Raw genomic sequence first — 25,052 nt, forward strand, 5'->3', positions numbered from 1 at the left:
CATTCCTCAATATTTTTCCTAAACTCTCAGTTCCCCCAGTTTCCCCATGTCACTTTTCCCTTCCCTGCTTTATGAGACTCTGAAAATGTTCCAGGCCCTGTTTCTTACAGTTTCTATTGTCTCTGTTCCTAGTCGCAAATGCAGCAGCTTTCTTTGTTGCAAACAGGAAATACTCTGTTTGTTATTTCTTTTAGAGTGTGAACTTGGTGGTGGATTGAAGGAATCTGGCAGAAGTCAAGATGTTCTTATGGAAGAATCGACTTTAGATAAAATAATAGAAAGGTATCTAATGAGTGGCGATTGTGACTCGATGGGAGAATCCTGGAAACGTTATGGCAGATTCGAGGATGGTGGTAGCAATAGGGAACATTCACAAGGACAAACCACACAGAAGAAAGCTCATGGGAGAGGCAGTAAGGGTGAGGAATTGGATCCAGAAAGGAGTCCCTTTGGAAGTAGCTTCAAACCACCCTCGGATCTAATTAAACATCTGAGAGTCTACTTAAGGAAGAAATCTCGGAGGTACAATGAAGGCAAGAAACCCTTTAGTTTTCATTCAGACCTTGTTCCGAACCGCAAAGAACATAGTGGTGAAAAGCCAAGGAAATGTAACGAAGGCAGGAAAGCCTTAAGTCACTCTTCTTCTCGGACTGAACATCAGAAACATCAGAAAAGCCGTGTAGGGGAGAAGTCTCAGAAGTGTAGTAACTGCGGAGTAGCCTTTACTCAAAGCTCATCCCTCAGTAAGAAAAACTCCTCTACGTGTGAAAAATGTTGGAAAAGTTTAGGTCAAGATGCAGCCATAGATAAAGACGAGGGGACTGAGACTGGAGAAGGAACCCATAAATGCAGCAAATGTGGGAAAGCCTTTGGCTATAGCACCTCACTGACCAAGCATAGGAGAATTCACACTGGGGAGAAACCCTACATGTGCAATGAGTGTGGAAAAGCCTTCAGTGACAGCTCATCTCTCACGCCACACCACCGAACTCACAGTGGAGAGAAGCCCTTCAAGTGTGACGACTGTGGGAAATCTTTCACCCTAAGCGCCCACCTCATTAAACATCAGAGAGTTCACACTGGTGAGAAACCCTATAAATGTAAAGACTGTGGGAGGCCCTTCAGTGACAGTTCATCTCTTATTCAGCATCAGCGAATTCACACTGGAGAAAAACCCTACACATGTAACAACTGTGGAAAATCCTTCAGTCACAGCTCATCCCTTTCCAAACATCAGAGAATTCATACCGGAGAGAAACCCTATAAATGTGGTGAGTGTGGAAAAGCCTTCAGACAGAATTCTTGCCTTACCCGACATCAGAGAATTCACACTGGAGAAAAACCATATTTGTGTAATGATTGTGGGATGACTTTTAGCCATTTTACATCTGTAATTTATCATCAGAGACTTCATTCAGGAGAAAAACCCTACAAGTGTACCCAGTGTGAGAAAGCCTTCCCTACCCATTCACTCCTCAGCCGTCATCAGAGAATTCACACGGGTGTCAAGCCTTATAAATGTAAGGACTGTGGAAAATCCTTTAGTCAGAGTTCATCTCTCAACGAACATCATCGGATTCACACTGGAGAGAAACCCTATGAATGTAACTACTGTGGGGCAACCTTCAGCCGGAGCTCAATCCTTGTAGAACACCTGAAAATTCATACTGGAAGGAGGGAGTATGAATGCAATGAGTGCGAGAAGACATTCAAAAGTAATTCTGGCCTCATCAGGCATCGGGGATTTCACTCTGCAGAATAATTCTTGGAAATATAGTAAGGTGCGGGGTGTGGGTTTACACAGTTCTCCCTCGTTAAAAACCTAGGGTGTAAACTATCACAGCATTGATTAGCAGGAAATTTAGTCACAGTGGTCCCTTACTAAACACCTGGGGTGTATACTGCCACAGCATTGATTAGTAGCTGCAGCGTTGGTGGGTTGGCAGCTAGGAAAAGTAGCTTTTTGTCATTTACCCTTCTTTGCAAGGATGTCAACTTTTGGTAGAGAGTGATGAAGGGTTGGTAAAGTCTGTGGAAAGAGAAGAAAGTAGCATGTGAAATAATCCTAAAAGGCCAAATGTGAATATAAAAATCAGGGGAGGGGTGCATGGGACCCACCTTACTAACCTGTTTTCTTCAGACTTCTTTCTCTCCTAGCTTCCCCTTCTACTGCTGTGTAGTGTTACAGAAAGAGGACCTGACTGCAGTCAGGTAACTTGAGTTCTGTCCCAGTTTACCAGCTAACTCACTGTATAACCTTGGACAAATCATTTGACCTTTCTGAATTTTTGTTTCTTTACTGGTAAAATGAAGGAGTGGGACTAATGATTTCTGAGGTTTCTTTCCCTCCCTCCCTCTCTTCTTTCTTTTTCTACCTCTGATAACCTTTGAAGCTGTGGTAATAAGTTAAAACATTTTTGATTCATTGGCATTTCAAGTTTCTCTAGTGTACTAGAAAATAACTCATTTAAACTACTGAATTTCTGGCATAGGGAGAATGCAGTATGCTTTTTAAATATTTAATACTGGGACTGCTCAAAAGCTATGCACAGGATCAAGTCAGTACAGGTCAAACAAGTTTGCCATCAGGGAATGTCTTGATTGGACAAAGCACCCCAACCTCCGTGTTTGCTCTGGACATTGGCCGTGAGGACTGGGAATCTCAATGGCATATTCCAGGCTGTCTCAGCCATGAGAGTGTAACTGTCCTAGGAAAACAGACGAAGGACTGGCGGGGGTGGGGTTGGGAAACGGGTACTGAAAACAGCTATTTTGGATGGATTGTCTTTTGCAAGATAGAGTTCTATTTTTTAAAAGTTTGTCTGTAGTAAGTACAGTTTCCTGTAATCAGAGTGTAAACATTCTGCGTGGCAAAGGTCTCAAGCTAAGATTGGGCCCTTTGATATGTCTTAATTGGTCTGCATGGTGTGTGTGTGTGTGCGTGTGTGTAAGTAGTTATCACCATTTAAAAATTAGGAAATTTCATACCAAAAAGAAATTTGTCTTGAAAAGTTATTGGGCTGACAACAATGGGCCCATATTTCTGTGGGGCAGTCAACTGGTTTTGGGTATTGGCTGCCACCTTTGGAGGGGGAATCTCTTCTCCTTGCAAAGTTCTGTCATTCATGTGACATGACTTGCCCACTGTAAGAAGCTGATATTATGATCCCCTACCACCTGGAGAGTACCTATCCTAAAATCTAAAGAGATTTTGTGGTAAAATTCAGGAAGAGAATGTAGAAATGATACAGAATAAATTTTCAATTAATTTTTCCATTATGAAATTAGACCTCAAAGGAGTAGGTGTTAGTGGGTTATTCCTTACAAACGTCAGTAGTGGTGGAGTCTGAATAATAATCTTTAACTGTGAAAAAGGAACTGAAAACCCTGGGTCAGTTAGATTTGGGTCTCAAGTTGTAGGATTCTGAAGGAGCCCCAGTGACTCCACGTGGTGCAGAGTTCCTAAAGTTGAAATTTGAGGCAGCTCTTGAGAACGAAACGGGTAAACTTTCAGTTTATGGAAGTGAAGACATGCTTAATGGTCATCTGAGATTCAGCAATATTTGCTGGGATTTAATGGTTTAGTTTGCAGGGCTACCTCTGGATAATGGTTTTGGTTTCTTCCTTGTCTTCTTCCCCAAGGTGGCTCAAGTATTGCTGAGTGATAAATTGGTCTGTATAGTTACTTCTAAATGGACCAGCCAGAGACATTCTAGACATGGAAGGAATATGGCTTATCAGAATTATTCACCCCAGTTGAAATTTTTTTGTGAAAAGATGGAAACCTTGATTTGTTTTCTGGAAAGATGCAATAATTATTAAATATGTAAAAATCTTGAGAAGAGGCTTGTTCCAGGATGTTTACTTGTTACATTCTCCAACATCCATAAAAGGATGCTTTATATCTGCACCGGTTGGGAATCTGGAGCATAAACCTGTTTTTGGGTTTTTTTTTACAGTTTTATTGAGATATAAATTGTGTATTGTGGAAGTCATTCAAGTGTATAATTCAGTGAGTTTTAACAAATTCAGTAAATTGTACAGTTGGCAGCACAGTCTGTTTCTAGAACATTTTAGCACCTTAATAAGATCCCTGACACCAATTTGCAGTAATCCCATTCCCGCCCTGATCCCAGGTAACCACTAATCAGTCTACTCTCTGTCTCTGTAGAGTTGCCTTTTCTGAACATTCTATATACATGTAATCATATGTGGTCTTTTTTAGTTGTTCATTAACTTGTGTCTAAGTTCATCCACGTTATTTTCTAAATTCATGTGTGTTGTAGCATATCAGTATTTTAATCCTTGTTATTGTCAAATAATAGCTGATTGGATGGATGTGCCATATTTTGTACATTTACCAGTTGAAGGACATGTGGCTTGTTTCCTATTTTGGGCTGTGAAAAATAATGCTGCTGTGAACATTAGCATGCAAGTCTTTGTGTGGACATAATGTCTTCACTTTTCTTAGATGCCTGAGTTGCTGGGTTATATGGTAAGTTTTTGTTTTAACTCTTTTAAGAAGTTGCCAAGTTGTTTTCCAAAGTGACTGCATTATTTTATATTTTGGACTTCAGTGTGTGAAGGCTCCTGATGAGGTTATATCCTCACCAACCCTTGTTATTTTTCATCTTTAAAAACTTTTTTTATTATAGTTGATACGGTGATTGAAGTGGTATCCCTTTGGGGCTAATGGTATTGACGATCGTTTCATGTGTTCTTTAGCTGTTCAGGTACCTTCTTTGGTGAAATATGTTGCCCACTTAAAAAATTAAGTTATTATTAACTTACAGATCTTTTTATTCTGCAATAAGTCCTTTATCTAGTATGAGGTTTCTAAATACCATGTACTAGCTGCAGAGGGCAACCTCAGATTCTCCTATACAGCTTTCATCAAAAGCTTGGTTTCAGTAATTGCTTATATAAAATTGCCTAAGGAGATTTAATCTGGCCTATTATCTACATACTTAAATTCGTTTTGGAGTTATATGAAACAGTCAAAAGGTTTTAAATGTCTTTTGATTCCTTATAGAATTTTGTTTATTAACCTGTGTTGTGCTCCTTATCTGTTGCCCATTTTACTTTAAAGTGAAGAACTTGCATTTTAAAATGTTTCCTCTTTATGAGTTTCTATTGATGAAATTTCTTTGTAGTCTCAGGACAAGACAGAGCTTCTCTTGTCAATGAATTCATTTATTTACTGATTTTAGAATTTCTTTGTAATGTGGTAAAATATATATAACATAAAACTGACCATTTTAACTCTTCTGAGATGTATAATTTAGTGGCATTAAGTATGTTCATGTTCTTTCTCACACATCCTCACCATACATCTCTAGAACTTTTCCATCGTCCCTAACTGAAATTCACTTGTTAGCCAATAACTCCTCATTTTCCCCTCCCCCAAGCCGTTGGTAACTTCCATTCTACTTTCTGTCTATGAATTTGACTATTCTAAGCCCTTCATATAAAAGAAATCATTCAATACTTGTCCTTTTGTGTCTGACTTGTTTCACTTAGCATCTTTTTAAGGTTCATGTTATAGCATGTGTCAGAATTTCATTTTCTTTTCATTATTTTAATGCTAAATAGTATTCTTTTGTAAATATACCACATTATTTGCTTATGCATTCATCTTTCAGTGGTCATTTAGGTTATTGCCATCTTTTGGCTGTTAATTAATGACACTGCTATGAACAGTGGTTTGCAAATACTGTTTGAGTCCCTGCATTTAATTCTTTGAGATATATGCCTAGAAGTAGAATTGCTGGATGGTTCATCCATGTCTTAGTGTATGACAGGATTTCCTTCTTTTTTTAAGGATGAGTAATTGTCTGTTGTATGTATATGCCACATTTTATTTATCCATTCATCCATCAATACACATTTAAGTTGCTTCTACCTCTTTGACTATTGTGAATAATGCTGCAGTGAACATGGGTGTGCAGATATATCTATTTCCAGCCTTCTCTTTATATACTCAGAAGCAAGATTGCTAAATCATGATAGTTCTATTTTTAATTATTTAAGAAACTTCCCTGCTGTTTTCTATTGCAGCTGCACCTTTTTCACACACCTACCAACAGTGCTTAGAGGGTTCCTGTTTCTCCACATCCTTGCAACACTTACTATTTTCTGTATTTTTGATAGTGGCCATCCTAATGATTGTGAGATGGTATCTTGGAGTTTAGATTTGCATTTCTCTGATGATTGGTGATGCTGAACATCTTTTTATATGGCTGTTAGACATTTGTATGTCTTCTTTAGAGAAATGTCTGTTCAAGTCCTTTGCCCGTTTTTTAAATGAAAATTTTCATTTCCTGTTCCACTCTCTTTCATTGTTTTTATTGTTTTCTTTACTATGAAGAAGTTTTTTAGGCTTGATATAGTCCATTTGCCTGTTTTTGCTTTAATTTTGCTTGTGTTTTTGGTGTCATATCTGAGAAATCATTGCTAGACCCAGTGTCGTGAAATTTTCTCCCTGTATTTTCTTTTAGGATTTTTATAGCTTCAGGTCTTATGTTTAGATCGTTAGTCCATTTTGAGTTAATTTTTGTGTGTGGTATAAGATAAGGGTCCATCTTCATCCTTTTGTCTTTAGGTGTTCGGTTTTCCAAGCACCATTTGTTTCCATGTTGTGTAGTCTTTGTACCCCTGTTGAAAATCATTTGGCTGTAAGTACTAGTGCATTTCTGGGCTCTCTGTTCCATTGGTCTATATCTCTTTATGCCAGTACCATACTGTTTTAGTTACTGGAGCTTTGTTGTACACTTTGCAATCAGGACATGTGAAAAAACCTCTATCATTTTTCTTCTTTCTTAAAATTATTTTGACTATTTGGGGGTTAAGATTCCATATGAATTTGTGGGTGGTTTCCCTTGTTTCTGTAAAAAAATCACTTGGGATAGGATAAATATTTTAACATATTAAGTCTTCAGGCCCATAAGTACAAGATGTATTTCCATTTATTTGTGTCAGCTGTTCTTTCAGCAATGCTTTGTAGTTTCCAGTATACAAATCTTTTACTTCCTTGGTTGAGTTCATTCCTAAGTATTTTATTCTTTTTAATGATAGTGCAAATGGAATTGTTTTCTTAATTTCCTTCCTGGATTGTTCAGTTACTGTATAGAAATGCAACTTATTTTTTAATTTTGGTTTTATATTCTATAACTTTTGCTGTATTTGCTTATTAGTTCTAACAATTTTGTGTGTGTGTTTGTGTGTCTGTGTGATGTTTAGAGTTTTCCACATATAGGATCATGTCATCTGTGAAAAGAGATATTATTTCTTTCTTCCTAAGTTGGATGGTTTTTACTTCTTTATTTTGCTTGATTGCTGTGGCTAGGACCCAAATACTGTTTTGGGTAGAAGTGGCTAAAGTGGGTATCCTTGCCTTATTACTGATGTTAGAGGAGCAGGTTTATATTTTTTACCATTGAGTATGATGCTAGCTGTGATCTTTTCATTAATGAACTTTATTATGTTGAGATAATTTCCTTCTATTCCCTAGTTGAGTGAATTTTCCCTCATTTTTGATAGATTTGCTAGATACAAAATCAACGAACTGTGGGTTTTTTTTTTTTTTTTCCTTAATGCACTTTAACTATATCAACCCACCCACTTCTGGTCTCCAAGGTCTCTGAGAATAAATCAGATAGTTTCATTGAGGTTCCTTTTTATATGATAAGTTTTTCTTCTTGTTTCTTTCAGGATTCTTTGTCTTTGGGTTTTGACAATTTGATTATAATTTGTCTAGATTTTTGTATTTTTGTGTTTACAAGCGTACCTTGGAGATATTGTGGGTTCACTTTCAGACTGCTGTAATAAAGTAAATATCACCTAAATTGGTTCACAGGAATTTTTAGTTTCCCTGTGCATATAAAAGTTATGTTTACACTCTACTGTAGCCTGTTATTAATAATTATGTGATAACATTATGTCTAAAAAAGCAGTTGTGTGTGCTCAGTTTAAAAAACAGTTTGTTGCTAAAAAATATATATCTGAGCCTTTAGCAAATCATGATCTTTTTGCTGGTGGAGGGTCTTGCCTTGTTTTTAGCTGCTGACTGATCAGGGTAGTGGTTGCTGAGTTGGGATGGCTGTGGCGATTTCTTAAAATAAGACAGCATTGAAGTTTGCTGCATCAGTTGACTCTCCTTTTCATGAACAGTTTCATGGTGGCAGTCAGTCTCAGCACTGTTTGATAACATTTTACACCATGCTAGAGCTTTCAAAATTGGAGTCAATCCTTTCAAACCTTGCTGCTGCTTTATCAAGTAACTTTATATATAGATAACATTCTAAGTTCTTTGTTGTCCTTTCAATGGTCTTCACCAGTAGATTCCATCTCAAGAAACCATTTTCTTTACTCATCCAGAAGAAGCAACTCGTCATCCATTAAAGTTTTAAACTGCAGCAGTTCAGCCACATTTTGAGGATCCATCTCTACTTCTAGTTCTCCTCTGTTTCCACCACATCTGCATTTCCTCCCCTGAAGTCCTGAGCCCCTCATAGTCGCCCATGAGGGTTGAAACCAACTTCTTCCAACTGTTGTTCGTGTTGGTATTTTGGCCTCATCCCACGCATCTCATGAGGGTTCCCTGGTGGCTCAGATGGTAAAGAATCTGCCTCCAGTGCAGGAGACCTAGGTTTGATCCCTGGGACGGGAAGATCTCCGGAAGAAGGGAATGGCAACCCACTGCAGTATTCTTACCTGGAAAATTCCATGGACAGAGGATCCTGGAAGGTGGGCCACAGTCCACGGGGATCACAAAGAGTTGAACACAACTGAGTGACTAACACTTTCATTTTTATGCATAACAAATATTCTCAGTGGCATCTACAATAGTGACTCCTTTCCAGAAGATTTCAGTTGACTGTACCTGGATCCATCAGAAACACCCATCTCCCATCAAGTCATCTTCTGTTAATTCCTCTGGTGTGGTGTCTGTTAGCTCTTGAATTTCCCCTCGATTGTATCTTGAAACCTTGAACTCCCCACCTTTTTGCCATATGCCCAGTCTCTTTCATCATTTCCTTGGTTGGCTCTGTCGTAAGTTCTGTGAGGTCATGTACATCTGGACAGCAGTTTTCTCCAGCAAGAATTTATTGTTTCCGGCTTGATAGCTTTCATAGCTTTATCTTTAACAACGATGGCATCTTCAGCGGTGTAATCCTTCCAGACTGTCGTGATGTCCTCTCCGTCTAGGTTCTCTTCCACATTGCCGACAATCCTTTCCATAGACTACCATGTGGAATGAGCCTTGAAGGTCCATATGACACCCTGCTCCAAAGGCCGAATTAGAGATGTTGTGTTGAGGGCAGGTAGACCACTTTGATGCCTTTGTTGTTGAAGTCACGGGTGGCCAGAGACATTGTCCAGTATTAAAAAGAATTATAAATTACAGTCCTTTATTGGCAGAGTTCTTCCTGACTTAAGGGACAAAGCACCAACGTAACCAGTCCAGAAAAAGCATTCTTGTCATGGCTGGTGTTTTATCTTTCTCCTTCAAGGCTTGGTGTTAGCAGCTTCATAGTTAAGGGCAGACTGATCATAAGCTCTCCTGCATTTGTATAGACAAGAGAGTTAGCTTTCTATTCCTGCCTTAAATCCTGGTGCTTGCTTCTTTTCCTTACTAAACTGTTCTTTGTGGCATTTTTTTTCCAGAATAGGACACTTATCCCTGCATTAAAAAGCCTGTTTAGGCAGATACACTTTCTCAGTGATTTTTCTTAGTGGCATATGGGAAGGTCTGCTGCCTTTTGGTTGGCAGAAGCTGTTTCTCCTGTTATCTTGACTTTTTTTTAGGCAAACAGCTTTCTAAAATTCTCAAACCATGCTTTGCTGGCTTTAAACTCTCCACCTGTAGATCCTTTACCTTGCTTTCCTCTAAGTTGTCACATAATGACTTTGCCTTTTCTTGAATCATATTAGTGTCTATAGCTATGTCTTACTTAGAGCAACTTTGCACCCACATAAAAGCTGCATTTAAAGGATAAAATGATATATAGTTTTAATTAATTTTTTAAACTTTATTTAGGTTGTGCTTGGTCTTAGTTGTAGCACATGGGCTCTTTGTTATGATATGTAGAGTCTTAGTTCCCTGACCAAGGATCAAATCCAGGCCCCCTGTATTGGGAGCACGAAGTCTTCACCACTGGAGAACCAAGGAAGTCCCTTTTTTAAAATTATTTTTTGTTGGAGTATAGTTGCTTTACACTGTTAGTTTCTAAAATGTACGTATTTTGCAAAAAGAACAAGATTGAGCTAGCATGGCTGTGGCTTGAGAAAGATTAAAACAGATCCAGGAACACTCATTATAGGCTATGTTATAGCCTAACCCAATAGATAACATCCTTAGGCTTCTAGGTAGAATTGGCAATGATACTTGGAATTCAAAAGAAATTGGTTACAGGTAAGACCAAAGGATCTTGGGCATTGGACTGTTTGTTTTTCCTATACATACACATCTGTGATAAAGTTTAGGTACAACAAAATAATAAAAGGGGTTATTATACTGTAATAAAAATTTTGTGAATGTGGTTCCTCTCAACAAAATGTCTTGTAATACTGTACTCATGCTTTTTATCATGATGATGATGTTCTGACCACGTGGCTTGCAGGCTCAGGTTTTATGGTGATGAGGTTAGTTTCTGGGTTGTCTCTGGCCAATCATTCTGACTCAGGGTTTTTCCTGGGAGTGTGTGTATCACTCAGCCAAATAAATTCCAGCACAAAGGATTCTGGGAGGTTGGGAAGACATTTGGACTGGCGTCTCCTGTCTCCTTTTGACCTTTACTGAATTATTCTGCTTGGTGGTAGTTTGTTAGTATCTTGGTCTTCACCAGGACCTCCTGTTGTAAAATAAGTCATCCAAATGGTTGCTGTGGTACCTGGCCAGGGTGGGTAGTTTTGATCAGTGGTTCCTCTAACAAAAATGATAAAATGCCTCCTGTGTAATGTAATGTAATGTAATGAAAGACATAGGCAATGTGACAAAGCATTTAGGCTGCTCTTAACCTTTGGACACTGTCAGAAGAAGGATCATCTGCTTTGGGTGTTCTTGGATCATTGAACCATGACAGTGTTGTGTGGTGGATGTCAGGAGCAGAAGGTATTGATGGTTGGGGATCTCCCGCAGGACATAGCAGGATGATGTGAGATTTCATCATGCTATTGAGAATGGCATGCAATTTTAAAACTTATGAATTGCTTATTTCTGAAATTTTCCATTTAATTTTTGGGCTGTTGCTGCTGCTGCTGCTGCTAAGTCGCTTTAGTCGTGTCCGACTCTGTGCGACCCCATAGGCGGCAGCCCATCAGGCTCCCCCATCCCTGGGATTCTCCAGGCAAGATTTTCTGAAATTTTCCATTTAATTTTTGGGCTGTAGTTGACAGCTATTAAACAGCACAAAGCAAAACCATGGATAAATGGCTGCTGCTGCTGCTGCTAAGTTGCTTCAGTCGTGTCCGACTCTGTGTGATCCCATAGGTGGCAGCCCACAAGGCTCCCCTGTCCCTGGGATTCTCCAGGCAAGAATACTGGAGTGGGTTGCCATTTCCTTCTCCAATGCATGAAAGTGAAAAGTGAAAGTGAAGTCACTCAGTCGTGTCTGACTCTCAGCGACCCCATAGGCTGCAGCCTACCAGGCTCCTCCGTCCATGGGATTTTCCAGGCAAGAGTACTGGTGTGGGATGCCATTGCCTTCTCCGATGGATAAGTGGGGGGAGTACTAAAGTGTAGGTAGCTTTGGAAATCAAGTTCTCCCCTTGCTCAGAATTTTTAAAATTGTTTTAGGGTATCTCTGTGCTAGGGGTCAGTCTGTGGTGAAAGCCTCAACTTTTCTCAGGTCTTTTCTGAGCCCATTTTTTTCCTGGGCAGAGGCTGTGGCTTTCTAAATTCTCACAGAGAGGCTTTTTTTTTCCTTTTTGTTGTTACTCAGTTGCTAAGTCATGTCTGATTCTTTACGACCCCATGAACTGCAGCACACCAGGCTCCTCTCTCCTCCCTGAGTTTGCTCAAATTCATGTCCATTATGTCAGTGATGCCATCCAACCGTCATCCTCTGCTGCCCTGTTCTCTTTTTGCCCAGCATCAGAGTCTTCTCCAGTGAGTCAGCTCTTTGCGTTAGGTGGCCATAGTATTGGAACTTCAGCATCAGTCCAAAAACCAGTTGTTTTGTTGTCCATTTAAATCCCCTGGGAGTCACTTTAAGCCAGTGGCTGTGGGGTGGGGGTGAAAGAATGGCCATTCACCTATGTATCTGCTCTTTCTTCATGATCAGAAGTAATCATCCACAATCAGGACCTCAGACTCGTATTTGGAGGAAAAGGTCTTTATTGACCATCTTGGTTCCAGCAAGTCAAAGTAGGAATGTTTGGGCTGGCTGATTGTGGGCTGGTAGCTGTTACTGAAGGCTGAAATCCTCCGCTGTTAGTTGCGGTTTACCATTTAAGGTTTCCTCTGGACATTGAGTCTTCTCTTGTGTTGCAGAAGAGGGTGTTTGCTATGACCAGTGTGTTCTCTTGGCAAAACTCTTAGCCTTTGCCCTGCTTCATTCTGTACTCCAAGGCCAAATTTGCCTGTTACTCCAGATGTTTCCTGACTTCCTACTTTTGCTTTCCAGTCCCCTATAATGAAAAGGACATCTTTTTTTGGGTGTGTGTTCTAAAAGGTCTTGTAGGTCTTCATAGGACCATTCAACTTCAGCTTCTTCAGCATTACTGGTTGGGGCATAGACTTGGATTACCGTGATACTGAATGGTTTGCCTTGGAAACGAACAGAGATCATTCTGTCGTTTTTGAGATTGCATCCAAGTACTGCATTTCGGACTCCTTTGTTGACTATGATGGCTACTCCATTTCTTCTAAGGGATTCCTGCCCACAGTAGTAGATATAATGGTCATCTGAGTTAAATTCACCCATTCCAGTCCATTTTAGTTCGCTGATTCCTAGAATGTCGATGTTCACTCTTGCCATCTCCTGTTTGACCACTTCCAATTTGCCTTGATTCATGGACCTAACATTCTAGGTTCCTATGCAATATTGCTCTTTACAGCATCGGACCTTGCTTCTGTCACCAGTCGCATCCACAGCTGGGTATTGTTTTTGCTTTGGCTCCTTTTCTTCATTCTTTCTGGAGTTATTTCTCCACTGATCTCCAGTAGCACCTACTGACCTGGGGAGTTCATCTTTCAGTGCCCTATCTTTTTGCCTTTTCATACTGTTCATGGGGTTCTCAAGGCAAGAATACTGAAGTGCTTTGCCATTCCCTTCTCCAGTGGACCACATTCTGTCAGACCTCTCCACCATGACCCGTCTGTCTTGGGTGGCCCCACACGGCATGGCCTAGTTTCACTGAGTTAGACAAGGCTGTGGTCCATGTGATCAGATTGGCTAGTTTTCTGTGATTGTGCTTTCAGTCTGTCTGCCCTCTGATGCCCTCTCTCAATGCCTACCGTCTTACTTGGGTTTCTCTTACCTTGGATGTGGGGTATCTCCTCACGGCTGCCGCTCCTGACCTTGGACATGGGATATCTCCTCTCTGCCACTTGCCACTCCTGCGCCGCCGCCGCTCACCGCTTGGTCACTGTGCCCTCTTTCAGCACCTACCATCTTACTTGGGTTTCTCTTATTTTGGACGTGGGGTATCTCCTCTCTGCCACTTGCCGCTCCTGCACCGTGCAGCCGCCGCTCGCCACTCCACCCATGGACATCACCAGATGGCCAACACCGGAATCAGATTGATTATATTCTTCGCAGCCAAAGATGGAGAAGCTCTATACAGTCAGCAAAAACAAGACTGGAAGCTGACTGTGGCTCAGATCATGAGCTCCTTATTGCCAAATTCAGACTTAAATTGAAGAAAATGGGAAACCCACTAAACCATTCAGGTATCACCTAAATCAAATCCCTTATGACTATACAGTGGAAGTGAGAAATAGATTTAAGGGACTAAATCTGATAGACAGAGTGCCTGTAGAACTATGGACAGAGGTTCGTGACATTGTACAGGAGACGGATCAAGACCATCCCCAGGAAAAAGAAACGCGAAAAAGCAAAATGGCTGTCTGAGGAGGCCTTACAAATAGCTGTGAAAAGAAGAGAAGTGGAAAGCAAAGGAGAAAAGGAAAGATATACCCATTTGAATGCAGAGTTCCAAAGAATAGCAAGGAGAAATAAGAAATCCTTCCTCAGCGATCAATGCAAAGAAATAGAGGAAAACAATAGAATGGGAAAGACTAGAGATCTCTTCAAGAAAATTAGAGATACCAAGGGAACATTTCATGCAAAGATAGGCTCAATAAAGGAAAGAAATGGTATGGACCTGACAGAAGCAGAAGATATTAAGAAGAGGTGGCAAGAATACACAAAAGAACTGTACAAAAAAGATCTTCATGACCAAGTTAATCACAATGGTGTGATCACTCACCTAGAGCCAGACATCCTGGAATGTGAAATCAAGTGGGCCTTAGGAAGCATCACTACAAACAAAGCTAGTGGAGGTGATGGAATTCCAGTTGAGCTATTTCAAATCCTGAAAGATGATGCTGTGAAAGTGCTGCACTCAACATGCCAGCAAATCTGGAAAACTCAGCAGTGGCCACAGGACTGGAAAAGGTCAGTTTTCATTCCAATCACAACAAAAGGAAATGCCAAAGAATGCTCAAACTACTGCACAATTGCGCTCATCTCACATGCTAGTAAAGTAATGCTCAAAATTCTCCAAGCCAGGCTTCAGCAATACGTGAACTGTGAACTTTCAGATGTTCAAGCTGGTTTTAGAAAAGGCAGAGGAACCAGAGATCAAATTGCCAACATCCGCTGGATCATCGAAAAAGCAAGAGAATTCCGGAAAAACATCTATTTCTGCTTTATTGACTATGCCAAAGCCTTTGACTTTGTGGATCACAATAAACTGTGGAAAATTCTGAAACAGATGGGAATACCAGACCACCTGACCTGCCTCTTGAGAAATCTGTATGCAGATCAAGAAGCAACTGTTAGAACTGGACGTGAAACAACAGACTGGTTCCAAATAGGAAAAGGAGTACGTCAAGGCTGTATATTGTCACCCTGCTTATTTAACTTATATGCAGAGTACATCATGAGAAATGCTGGGCTGGAGGAAGCACTAGCTGGAATCAAGATTGCCAGGAGAAATATCAGTAACCTCAGATATGCGGATGACACCACCCTTATGGCAGAAAGTGGAAGAACTAAAGAGCCTCTTGATGAAAGTGAAATAGGAGAGTGAAAAAGTTGGCTTAAAGCTCAACATTGAGAAAACTAAGATCATGGCATCCGGTCCCATCACTTCATGGCAAATAGATGGCAAAACAGTGGAAACAGTGAGAGACTATTTTTTGGGGCTCCCAAATCACTGCAGATGGTGATTGCAGCCATGAAATTAAAAGACGCTTACTCCTTGGAAGAAAAGTTATGACCAACCTAGACAGCATAATAAAAAACAGAGACATTACTTTGCCAACAAAGGTCCATCTAGTCAAGGCTATGGTTTTTCCAGTGGTCGTGGATGGATGTGAGATTTGGACTATAAAGAAAGCTGAGCGCCGAAAGCTTGATGCTTTTGAACTGTGGTGTTGGAGAAGACTCTTGAGAGTCCCTTGGACTGCAAGGAGATCCAACCAGTCCGTCCTAAAGGAGATTGGTCATGGGTGTTCATTGGAAGGACTGATGCTGAAGCTGAAACTCCAATACTTTGCCCACCTGATGCGAAGAACTGACTCCCTGGAAAAGACCCTGATGCTGGGTAAGATTGAAGGCAGGAGGAGAAGGGGACGACAGAGGATGAGATGGTTGGATGGCATCACCGACTCAATGGACATGAGTTTGGGTGGGCTCCAGGAGTTGGTGTTGGACAGGGAGGCCTGGCATGCTGCTATTCATGGGGTCGCAGGGTCGGAGACGACTGAGCGACTGAACTGAACATTGAAATCCTTAGAACCGAGTTCTGCATTCCAAAGTAGCTCACTTTATGTACTTTCTGTCAGTACAGTTGTTGTCTAGATAGAGATGGATTCCTGGCACTTCTTACTGCTCCATCTTCCCTGAAATCACTCCCTCCATGTCTTCGATTTTTATCCTGCTCTCTGAAAGTTGTTTGTCAACTTTTATTTTCCAACTCTACTACTGAATATTTTGAGTGTTCTATTTCTGTTGTCATTTTATGTTTCCAAGTACATTTTTAACTCTCTCCTTATTTTTTTTAAATCATACTGTTTCATAGGTGAAATACTCGTTTCTCTGAGGATGCTAATACAGTATCTTTTAGTGTTACTCAGCTCCCTGCATTATCTTTCCTCTGAGTTATTTTTATCTGTTTTTCTCTTTCACCTTGGAGGCTTTCCTGAAAACTCTGGTTATCTTTTGACTATTTACATTTAAGAACAGGGCCCTAAAAAGCCACTTGGAAAGTGTTTCAGTTACTGCAGCACACTGTACACTAATCATAGAATGTGAGCCACATAATAATATCATATTTTTTTCAGGCAAGGCTTTATTGGGGCCCCTGTTGCTGCGGGGGGGTTGAGAACAAACAGTAGGTTCCCTTGCTTGCTTGCTGCCCTTGGGAGGTGAGCTTCTTCCTCATATGGGGTGAGGGTACGGGTGTCCAGGCGTCAGGCCAGAGGGGTAGGTTATGTGGTTTCCCAACCCCTTAGGTAGTGTTACGTGCAGAGGGCATGCATAGCATGCTGCTTTTGCTCTGGGCTCTTCAGAAGTGGCAGATGGCTTTTTTGATCTCTTTGTATCTTTTGTCCAAAATTTGTCCTAACTGCACATTTTAGATTTTGTAGTAGCCACTTTAAAAAGGTAAGAGAAGACAGGTGAATAATATATTTTGTTTCACCCAGTATATCCATAATCTTACATTAACATATAATGTGAGATATTCTGTATTATTTTTTGCGCTGTCTCCGAAACCCATGTTACAGTCGCAGCACATCTTAATTCATACTCTATCCATATTAATAAAACTTAGAGTTGAAAAGTAGATGCACATAGTTCTTCCAAATGTTCTTTGCTGTTAGTCTAGATATACCTAAAGTTTTCAAGTGTTAGAAAATTATTTTCCTTCGATATTTGCCTCCACATTGACAAGATTCATCATCTTTTATTAGAAGAATTGATGTGGTTTTGAATAAAAGGGTATCAATTTCAAAGCAGTATCTGTTTAAATAAATTCAACTCTTCTGTCAATTCTGTTATTCACATCACATTCAATTAAGTACTACATAACTGGAAACAAAATTAAATTTATCAGTATCAAGCATTCTTCACATTTTTCTTATGTTTTGCAGTCAGATTGATTGCAGTGCTGTTAATTACTTTGAGAATCTGCAGGTTGACTCATATTAGAAAAATGTGTAAAGTCATTATTTTTTGTTTATATTATGAAATGTTTCAATTTTAACTAATTTTTCCATCCAAATAGGTCACAAGTTCTTCCCATTCTGAGGAGCTTGAAATTTAGCTCATTCATACTCAGTGTGATCCTGTCACCTCTTGTCTTTGATTATTGAATATTTTGCAAGCATTCCTTTTCATTCAAAAAAAAATCTTACATTGAAATTCCCAGTACAGGAAATTTTTGTAAAATTCATTTATAACTCAACCAAGGAACATTGGTAAAGAACACAAGATCATTAAAACATTATTTTCAACATTTTCATAAACTAGCAGTGATTACTTCATTTCACATATGTACTGAAGAATTTTAACATCTATTCATGACTCCTGAAGTCTGCTTCGGAAAACTGAACAGATATTTTCAGTAGCTATCACATAGTGAAACAAAGCAATGAGGGGAAATATCATTCTCTTGCTTTAGAATTGCAATATATTTATCTTTGTACCTAACATAATTTCAGTCTTATCTTTATGAAAGAAACTAATTTTTCTGTCTCTTGCTGAAATTCTTCTTTGTCAGGTTTAAAATGTCAAAAAACATGTCATGAGTTTGAGTTTTTAGGCAGTGAATTGACATTTCTTTGTAAATTTGGGTGTTGCAACAGAATGTACTCAAAGTTTTCAATTGGCAGTGTCTTATATTACACACCTAAAGCTAAGTACTTGAAATTTTTCTAATTTTGAACCAATTGATCTTTGATATTATGAGAAACTTGTATTCTAGGAGCAAAATTAATTAAAGGGTTAATTTAAAAATTTTAATTTTTATGTGTCCTTTTAAGTCTTCTCATAATTTTCTAGTTAGATTACCATACTAAAATGGTAATTTCTTCTATCTTCTCTCCATCTGAGATTTGTGTGTGTGTGCACACGCATGTGCACAAGTATTCAAACCATTTAATAGTTGGCCAAGTATAAGCTCAAAATCCTGTTAAAAATTGTTTTAATGTTTTGATGGAAATGTAATTCTTGTTGCATAAGACTTCATGGATTTTTCTTTTACTATTAGGAAAATACTTATTACTAGATCGTTGCTAAAAAGTGGCCTAAGTATTAGCTGCTGTCTTATGTAGCGTCTACTGTGTTGACCACGTGTGTACAACAAACAGCCTTCTCACTTTGCTGTGCCTGCAGTGAGTTGCAGTTGCTACTCGTCATTGAATGTGCACTGTACCTTCTTGCACTCTGGTTTTCTTTGCTGCACTAGTTGTAGTACTAGCTTCTGTATTGCACTGAATTCTGCCTCAGTAATATGCCTTCATTAAAATCTAAATATTTTTCCATATTTTTTAATCTAGGAAATAATTTTATTATATTGCAATGAAAATAATAAAGTATCTCAATGTATGACTATGGTTTACATATAGGTGTCGCTGTAACATGTGCTCTATGCATAGGTGTTCTTTCACTTGTACTATCTACATAAAATATCCAAGTAAACACTATTGTGATGTTACTTCAGTGCATAGAAAAAAATCATCTGAACTGAGTCAAGTCTGTTGATACTAGATGGGTGGAGTGTTTATCTGTGATACTAGAAATTATGCACGTTCCTGTACAAACGTTACAGTGCAACAGCAATGTCCTATGCTGTGCAACAGTCAAAGTGAATTGTAGTTCTACCAAAACAATAAAGTTGTGTTTAATGGACAAATATTCACTCTGCCTCAGTTTTTTAAACCTTGAAATATGGCATGCGTATTTCTAGTACACAGTGGCCTTCAGTGGCTACCATACTGAATAGTACAGAGTTGGAGAACGCAGTGCTCGCCACGCAGAGCCCAACAAATCAGAGTGATGTAACTCAGTAAAAGTTTGTTTCCCAGTCGGGCCTCAACAGTTTCTTTCCAACATTTGCTAGTTATGCCATCTGGAACATATAGCCTCCAAGGTCGCAGAGGTAAGGAAAGCAAGACCTGAAACATACAAAGTTTTCCAACACTGGCCTGAACATGGGTCCCAGTTTGATGCCAAGGTGTCCCCAGGACACTGTAGAGAATTCATAAGGGCTGCCTGAAAGTAAAAGTGTTAGTCACTCAGTTGTGTCCAACTCTTTGAGTCCCCATGGACTGTCACCCGCCAAGCTCCTCTGTCTGCGGGATTTCCCAGGCAAGAATACTGGAGTAGGTTGCCATTCCCTTCTCCAGGGGATCTTCCCAACCCAGGGATTGAACCTAGGTCTCCTGTACTGCAGGCAGATTCTTACCATCTGAGCCACCAGGGAGGCCCAGGATATTTTAAATTTTAGGGAAATGTGTATGTATACACATACACACATATATTTGACATCAGGTTTCTGATGTAGTATCATCAGTCTGTCCTAACAATAAAAACATTGAGCATAAACAAACAAACAAATAAAAAAACGCTTTGAGATCCAGCAGAGACCTGAGGTCACGGGGTAAACTGCTGCCCCAAGCTGGGAGAGTCAGATACCGAGTCACAGACTACGGGGGTCGAAGCCCTAAAGTAAAACCCTCCGCGGGACCCAGTGTGGGCTCAGCGACCTTCGCCAGGAGGGGGCACGTTTGCCGGAAGCTCTGTGTAGACACGTTTGGGAGGTAAAAACGGGGCACCCCGTCTCAGGGGTGACACCTCTTACGTGTTTTATTCCCCCATGTGGGAAGAGGACACAAAAAGGCAGAACTTTAATTTTTTAATTATATTTGTAAATATTGAATAAATAATTTCATTAGATTCAGAATTCAAAGAGGTCCAAAGGGCATATATTAACAGTCTTTCTCTTATCTCCATCCTTTAGGCACACCTTGTCTTCCCTGGGGATGAACCATATAATCGTATTCATTACCTCTCACCGGAGGTTTTATACATGCACACACACACACACACACACATACTTTTTTCTCTCGTTTTTTCATTGTACTACAATTTAATCCCTCCTCTATTTGGTGGCAGAATCAGTTGACAGAATTGACATTTTCCTGATAACTAAACCGTCGAGTCCAAGAACAAGGTAACCTTTCCATGTTCAGTCTTTTGTGTTCCTCAGTGATGTTTTAAAACTTTGCTCAGAATAATCTCACATTTTCTTAGGCTTATAAAGATTCCTATGTGTTACTGTTTTTGTAGCTGCTATAAGTGATAGATTCCTTTCTTGGTCTGTCACGTTAGACCAGTGGAGGCTGCCCTGAGACCCGTGTAGATCAGCAATGATTATTTCTCCTTGTGTAACCATCAGCCACAGCAGTGGTAATCTTGACTTCAAATTCACAAATTTCTGCAGGGAGGTACTTATTGAGTACCTAATACATGCCACGCATTATGCAGGTGGTCAAAATAAATGTATGATATGTATGTGAAGCAGACATTATCGTCTGCACTTCACAGATGAAAAGTCAGAAGTTCATGGTACAAAGGCAGGGAACTTTTGGACTCCAAAGCCATTATTTTCTATCATACTCCAGAAGGAACTACAGCACACAGTTAACTTCAACTGGCCATTGTTCAGTATGAAAATTTCATTCTCTGTTGCTAATTATATACCACTTCAGTGTATTTTATTAGGTAGATCAATCACATTACAATTACTGTTCTTTAGATCATGAAAACAGCACAGATTTTACTAAATGATTAAAAAGAAGCTAATCACCCAAATGATTTCTAGATTCCACTAGTAACTTTTGTTCATGCATTATGAAGTTAGTATATATTTTACTAAATAATTAAACAGGAACTATAATCATCTAGGTGATTTCTGGATTCCGTGTGTCATTTTCGTTCATGGTTTCACTATTGCCTTCCCCAGATTCTCTCCTTTTAGCAATCCCATAAATGCAGCTGGCATGTTTTCAAATCCTTCAGTGATGTGTTCATGGTACTGGATTTTACCCTGTATCAAAACAATAACAAATAGAATAGTTTCATATTCTAAATGATACACTCTTCTCATCATAGCACCAAATTACTCAGTATATCACAGGAAACTTGGAACTAGGAAGTGGAGAGCCTGTCCTCTTTGAACTTACAGTCATTTGGGGGGCCTGATCCACATACATAGTGTATGTAACAGATTATGCATAATAGCTTATAAGAGGCATCAGGTCACAGTAAATACAAAAAAAGTCACAAGGAAGCAGTTAACCAATTTCTAAGTAAATTGAACAGAAAAGTTTAATAATGATCTCAGAAGAGGTGGAAGCAGGAGTAGAGGACACCCTTCCAGGGTATCATCTAAGTTCATCATTCGAGTACCCAATGCTGTAGCATCTTTACCTCTGTTTGACCCCTGAAGACACAGAACCTGTTCAGGAAATGTAAATACTATGACAGTCTAATAAGCTGTCTTCCCTTCAAGCCAAGATTTGTTCAGTATGTGTTCAACATTCATTTAGCAGTGTGGGAGTGAAGAGTTCATTTAGTGAAGAAGGATTTTCATTTCTCCTTCTTCTATAAGGCACAGTCTCCCAAATGGACCTAACTCACATTTTCACATTTTAAGGGGGTCTTATATGGAGACCTAAGTTACCTGATAACATTTTCCCCTAATGTATCCCAGTGATGGTTTAGCATCCTTTATGGATTTATGGAGGAACTTACTTATTTGCTCGAGGTCCCTCAACTAGTATGTAGGCAAGCTGGGATTTGAATCCCTAACTAGAAAGCCCCAGCTCATTCCTGTACTTGAGGACCAAAGAACCTGGAAAGGGTCAAAAGCTATAATCAAAAGTTTAGAGGTTACAAGTAGAGGATGAGGGACTTCCTTAGTGGTCCAGTGGTTAAGACTCCACACATCCAATGTAGGGGGCATGGGTAAAATCCCTGGTCAAGAAACTAAGATCCCACATGCCATGAGGTGCAGCCATAAGAAAAAAAAGTGGAGGATGAATGCTAATATAAAATGTTAATGATATGGGAAATTAAGATATAGAATACAGGGTATGTGGAAAGTCTCTGTACTCTCTTTGGAATTTTTCTTTATAACTACTCTAAGGTAAAGAATAGTTTACTATTCTAAAGTAAAAAATAGTTTTCTATTCTGTATTATTACTGTAATACAAAAGGGGGGAGGGATGAGAAAAAATAAGTAGATGAGAGAGAAGGACAATTCGCTAGTTACTTAGAACAAAATTAGAAGTAGGTTCACTCCATTAGAAGAAAGCATTAGGGACACTGGAACAGTGGTGTCTGTTGTCAGCTGTGATCATATTTGATTTCACCAACAGAGACAAAGAGGCTACACACTGGGAACTCTAAAAGCATCCTGCTCTTCCCAGCTCCCTGGAAAGAGCCCAGCCCAGCACTCCAAGAGTGTTAGGCTGGGAGAGATGCCAAGCTCCAGGGGCTGCCAGAGGAGCAGTCTATTTCTTTAATTTGGAGACAATCATAAAGCCAGAAGTTAGAAAGTCTGGGACCACTTTTCTCCTTGGAAATGAAGATAATGCACCTTGGTATTCAGATTTCTGTTGACTAGAGCTCCACGTGGTGTAAGGTGGGAAAATGATCAAAGCATAGGACAACAGGGTTGGCTTCCTCCTCTGGATCTGTGAGAAGACTGCATACTAGGACCTGGAAGAGCCATGGCCCAAATACATGCTCCTGTAATGCTCATTCACTCAACAGTATTCCTCTAGTGCCTATATTGATTCAAAATATTCTAGGTGCTGGGGATACATCAGAAAACAGAATGTGTTAACATCGATGCCCTCATGGAGGTTACATTCTCGTGGAAGAGAGATGGGCAATAAATAAATGAGTTATAGTATATATTATGTCAAAAGATGATAATTGCTATGGATCAAAGTAAGATAAGGAAGATCAATGAGTGAAGGTGGATTGCAATTTAAGAATAGGGTCATTTTCAAAGCTGTTTCATTCAGAAGGCAGTTTTCAGCAAAAACTTGAAGGTGTGTGTGAGAGAGAATTGAGTAAGCAATTACAGAGAGGTGAAGGGTGGGGGTGAACCAAAAGAAATGAAATTAGGTAACAGAGACCAGACAGTATTCAGCCTTGCAGGGTTTATTCTAAGAGAAATGCAGAGCTTTGTAGGGTTTTGAACATAAGAATGATTTGGTGTGAAGTTCACTCTGGCTTCTCTGTTGGGAATTGTCTGCAGGGTGAAAAAGTGGAAGCGCTGAATAGAGGCCACTGCAACATCTGGGCTAGACACGATGGTGCCCAAGAAGGATGGTGGGAGTGGAGGAGGGGGAACTGGGCAGATTCTGAATGTATTTCCAAAGCTGGGACACCAGGATTACCCGACAGATTAGATATGATTTTGAGAGAAAGAAAGGTGTCACAAATGATTTCAAGGTTTTTGGATTGAGCAACTGAAAGGATCGTCATAACTGAGACGGTGAAGTCTGTACATAGAAAGCAGGTTTAGCAGGGAAAAAATCAAGGCATATTTGGTTTTTAATACATTAAGACAGAGATGAAGAAGTGTGTTACACATCCAAGTGCAGCTATTGGAACGGTCCAGAAATCAGAGGAGAGATCTCGACTGGAGACAGATAGTTGGGAGTGATCAGCATATTGGTGATATTTAAAGCCAAGAGCCTGGATGAGATAACTAAGGGCTGAAGAGAGTGTGGACAGCGGTGAAAAGAGGCCCAGGAACCATGTATTGGAAAGCTCTGTTATTAATTTGGAGTGAAGAAAAGAAGCTAGTAGAGGAGTCTGAAAAGGACCAATACAGGGAGGAAAACCAAGAGCCAAGGGAAGCAGGGAGAGAGAGTGATGCCCTCTGTCATCACTCCCTACAGCCAAGTGATGCTAAGAGCTGACCATAGGAGTTTACATGTGAGGGGCATTGGCAACCTTGACAAAAGCAGTGTTGGTGGAATGGCAACAGTGCAAAACCAGACAGGCATGTTTAAGAAAGAATGAAGAGGGACTTCCCTGGAGGACCAGTGGTTAAGACGTTGCCTGCCAGTGCAAGCGATGCTGATTTGATCCCTGGTTGGGGAGTTAAGATTCCACATGCCTTGCAGCCAGAAAAAAACAAAACAGTATGTTAAAAAAGAAAAAGCAATATTGTAACAAATTCAATAAAGACTTTAAAAACAGCCCACATCAAAAAAAATTTTTTTTTTTTTAAATGGAAAGGAACTGCAGACAGTGAATGCAGACAAAACTTCCAGGTGTTTTGTTATAAAAGAGGGAGAGTGCAATGAACCCATATTCACAGTGGAGTGAAATCTGCAACCCCCACAGGGAAGGGCATCTGGTATCACAGTGGCTCCGGGGCCCCTCACCTCTGAGACCCACTTCAGCAAGTCTCTCAGAGCCTTCTGGCGGACTTCTCCTTGCCAGCTGTAGACGAGGAAGCCTTGCAAGCGGAGTTCCTTAAAGATGATGATTTCCGGGGACAGGCCTGTGAAGAGGAGGGCACGTTTGAGCAGCAGGATGCAGGGAGGTGGCCGTGATGAAAACGCGCGTGGTACAAGGCATGTCAGAGTTCTCCTAGTGCTCTCCCCGCTGTGTCCTCCACTCTTCCCAACCCACAGGACTGCCCCCAAATCAACATGCATTCTGTGCAGGCAGAGTAACTGCCCCCAAACGACCATGTCCTAGTTCCCAGAGCTTTTACTATGTGACCTTATGTGGCAAAAGGGACTCTGCAGATAGGACCAAGTTAAGAACCTTTAGATGGGGAGATTA

At 40.1% G+C, this 25,052-nt stretch overlaps 2 protein-coding genes across 9 annotated transcripts in view; one reads left to right on the plus strand and one right to left on the minus strand.

The window, feature by feature from the left end:
- The window catches only part of ZNF483 (zinc finger protein 483), a 61,574-nt gene that overhangs the window by 33,162 nt on the left and 3,360 nt on the right, over positions 1-25,052 (plus strand). For 4 of the 8 annotated variants that reach the window (XM_081574422.1, XM_081574424.1, XM_081574420.1 and 1 more), the window contains one exon: positions 195-2,998. In XM_081574422.1, coding sequence (XP_081430548.1) covers positions 195-1,762 — 1,568 coding nt within the window. In that variant the 3' untranslated portion in view covers positions 1,763-2,998. Of the gene's footprint in view, positions 1-194; positions 2,999-13,606; positions 17,186-17,457; positions 19,087-20,348; positions 20,407-25,052 lie in introns of those variants that run through there. The other 4 variants (XM_081574426.1, XM_081574427.1, XM_081574423.1 and 1 more) reach the window with 3 other exon arrangements.
- The window catches only part of PTGR1 (prostaglandin reductase 1), a 30,939-nt gene continuing 26,808 nt past the window's right edge, over positions 20,922-25,052 (minus strand). Inside the window, exons 9-10 of the mRNA XM_081574428.1 lie at positions 24,647-24,765; positions 20,922-21,282 (exon numbers count right to left, since the gene is read on the minus strand). Coding sequence (XP_081430554.1) covers positions 21,172-21,282; positions 24,647-24,765 — 230 coding nt within the window. The 3' untranslated portion in view covers positions 20,922-21,171. The remainder of the gene's footprint in view (positions 21,283-24,646; positions 24,766-25,052) is intronic.

The sequence above is a fragment of the Giraffa tippelskirchi genome, chromosome 1 (genome assembly GCF_054371585.1).
Source record: "Giraffa tippelskirchi isolate mGirTip1 chromosome 1, T2T-mGirTip1v1.2.pri, whole genome shotgun sequence".
Classification (NCBI taxonomy): domain Eukaryota; kingdom Metazoa; phylum Chordata; class Mammalia; order Artiodactyla; family Giraffidae; genus Giraffa; species Giraffa tippelskirchi.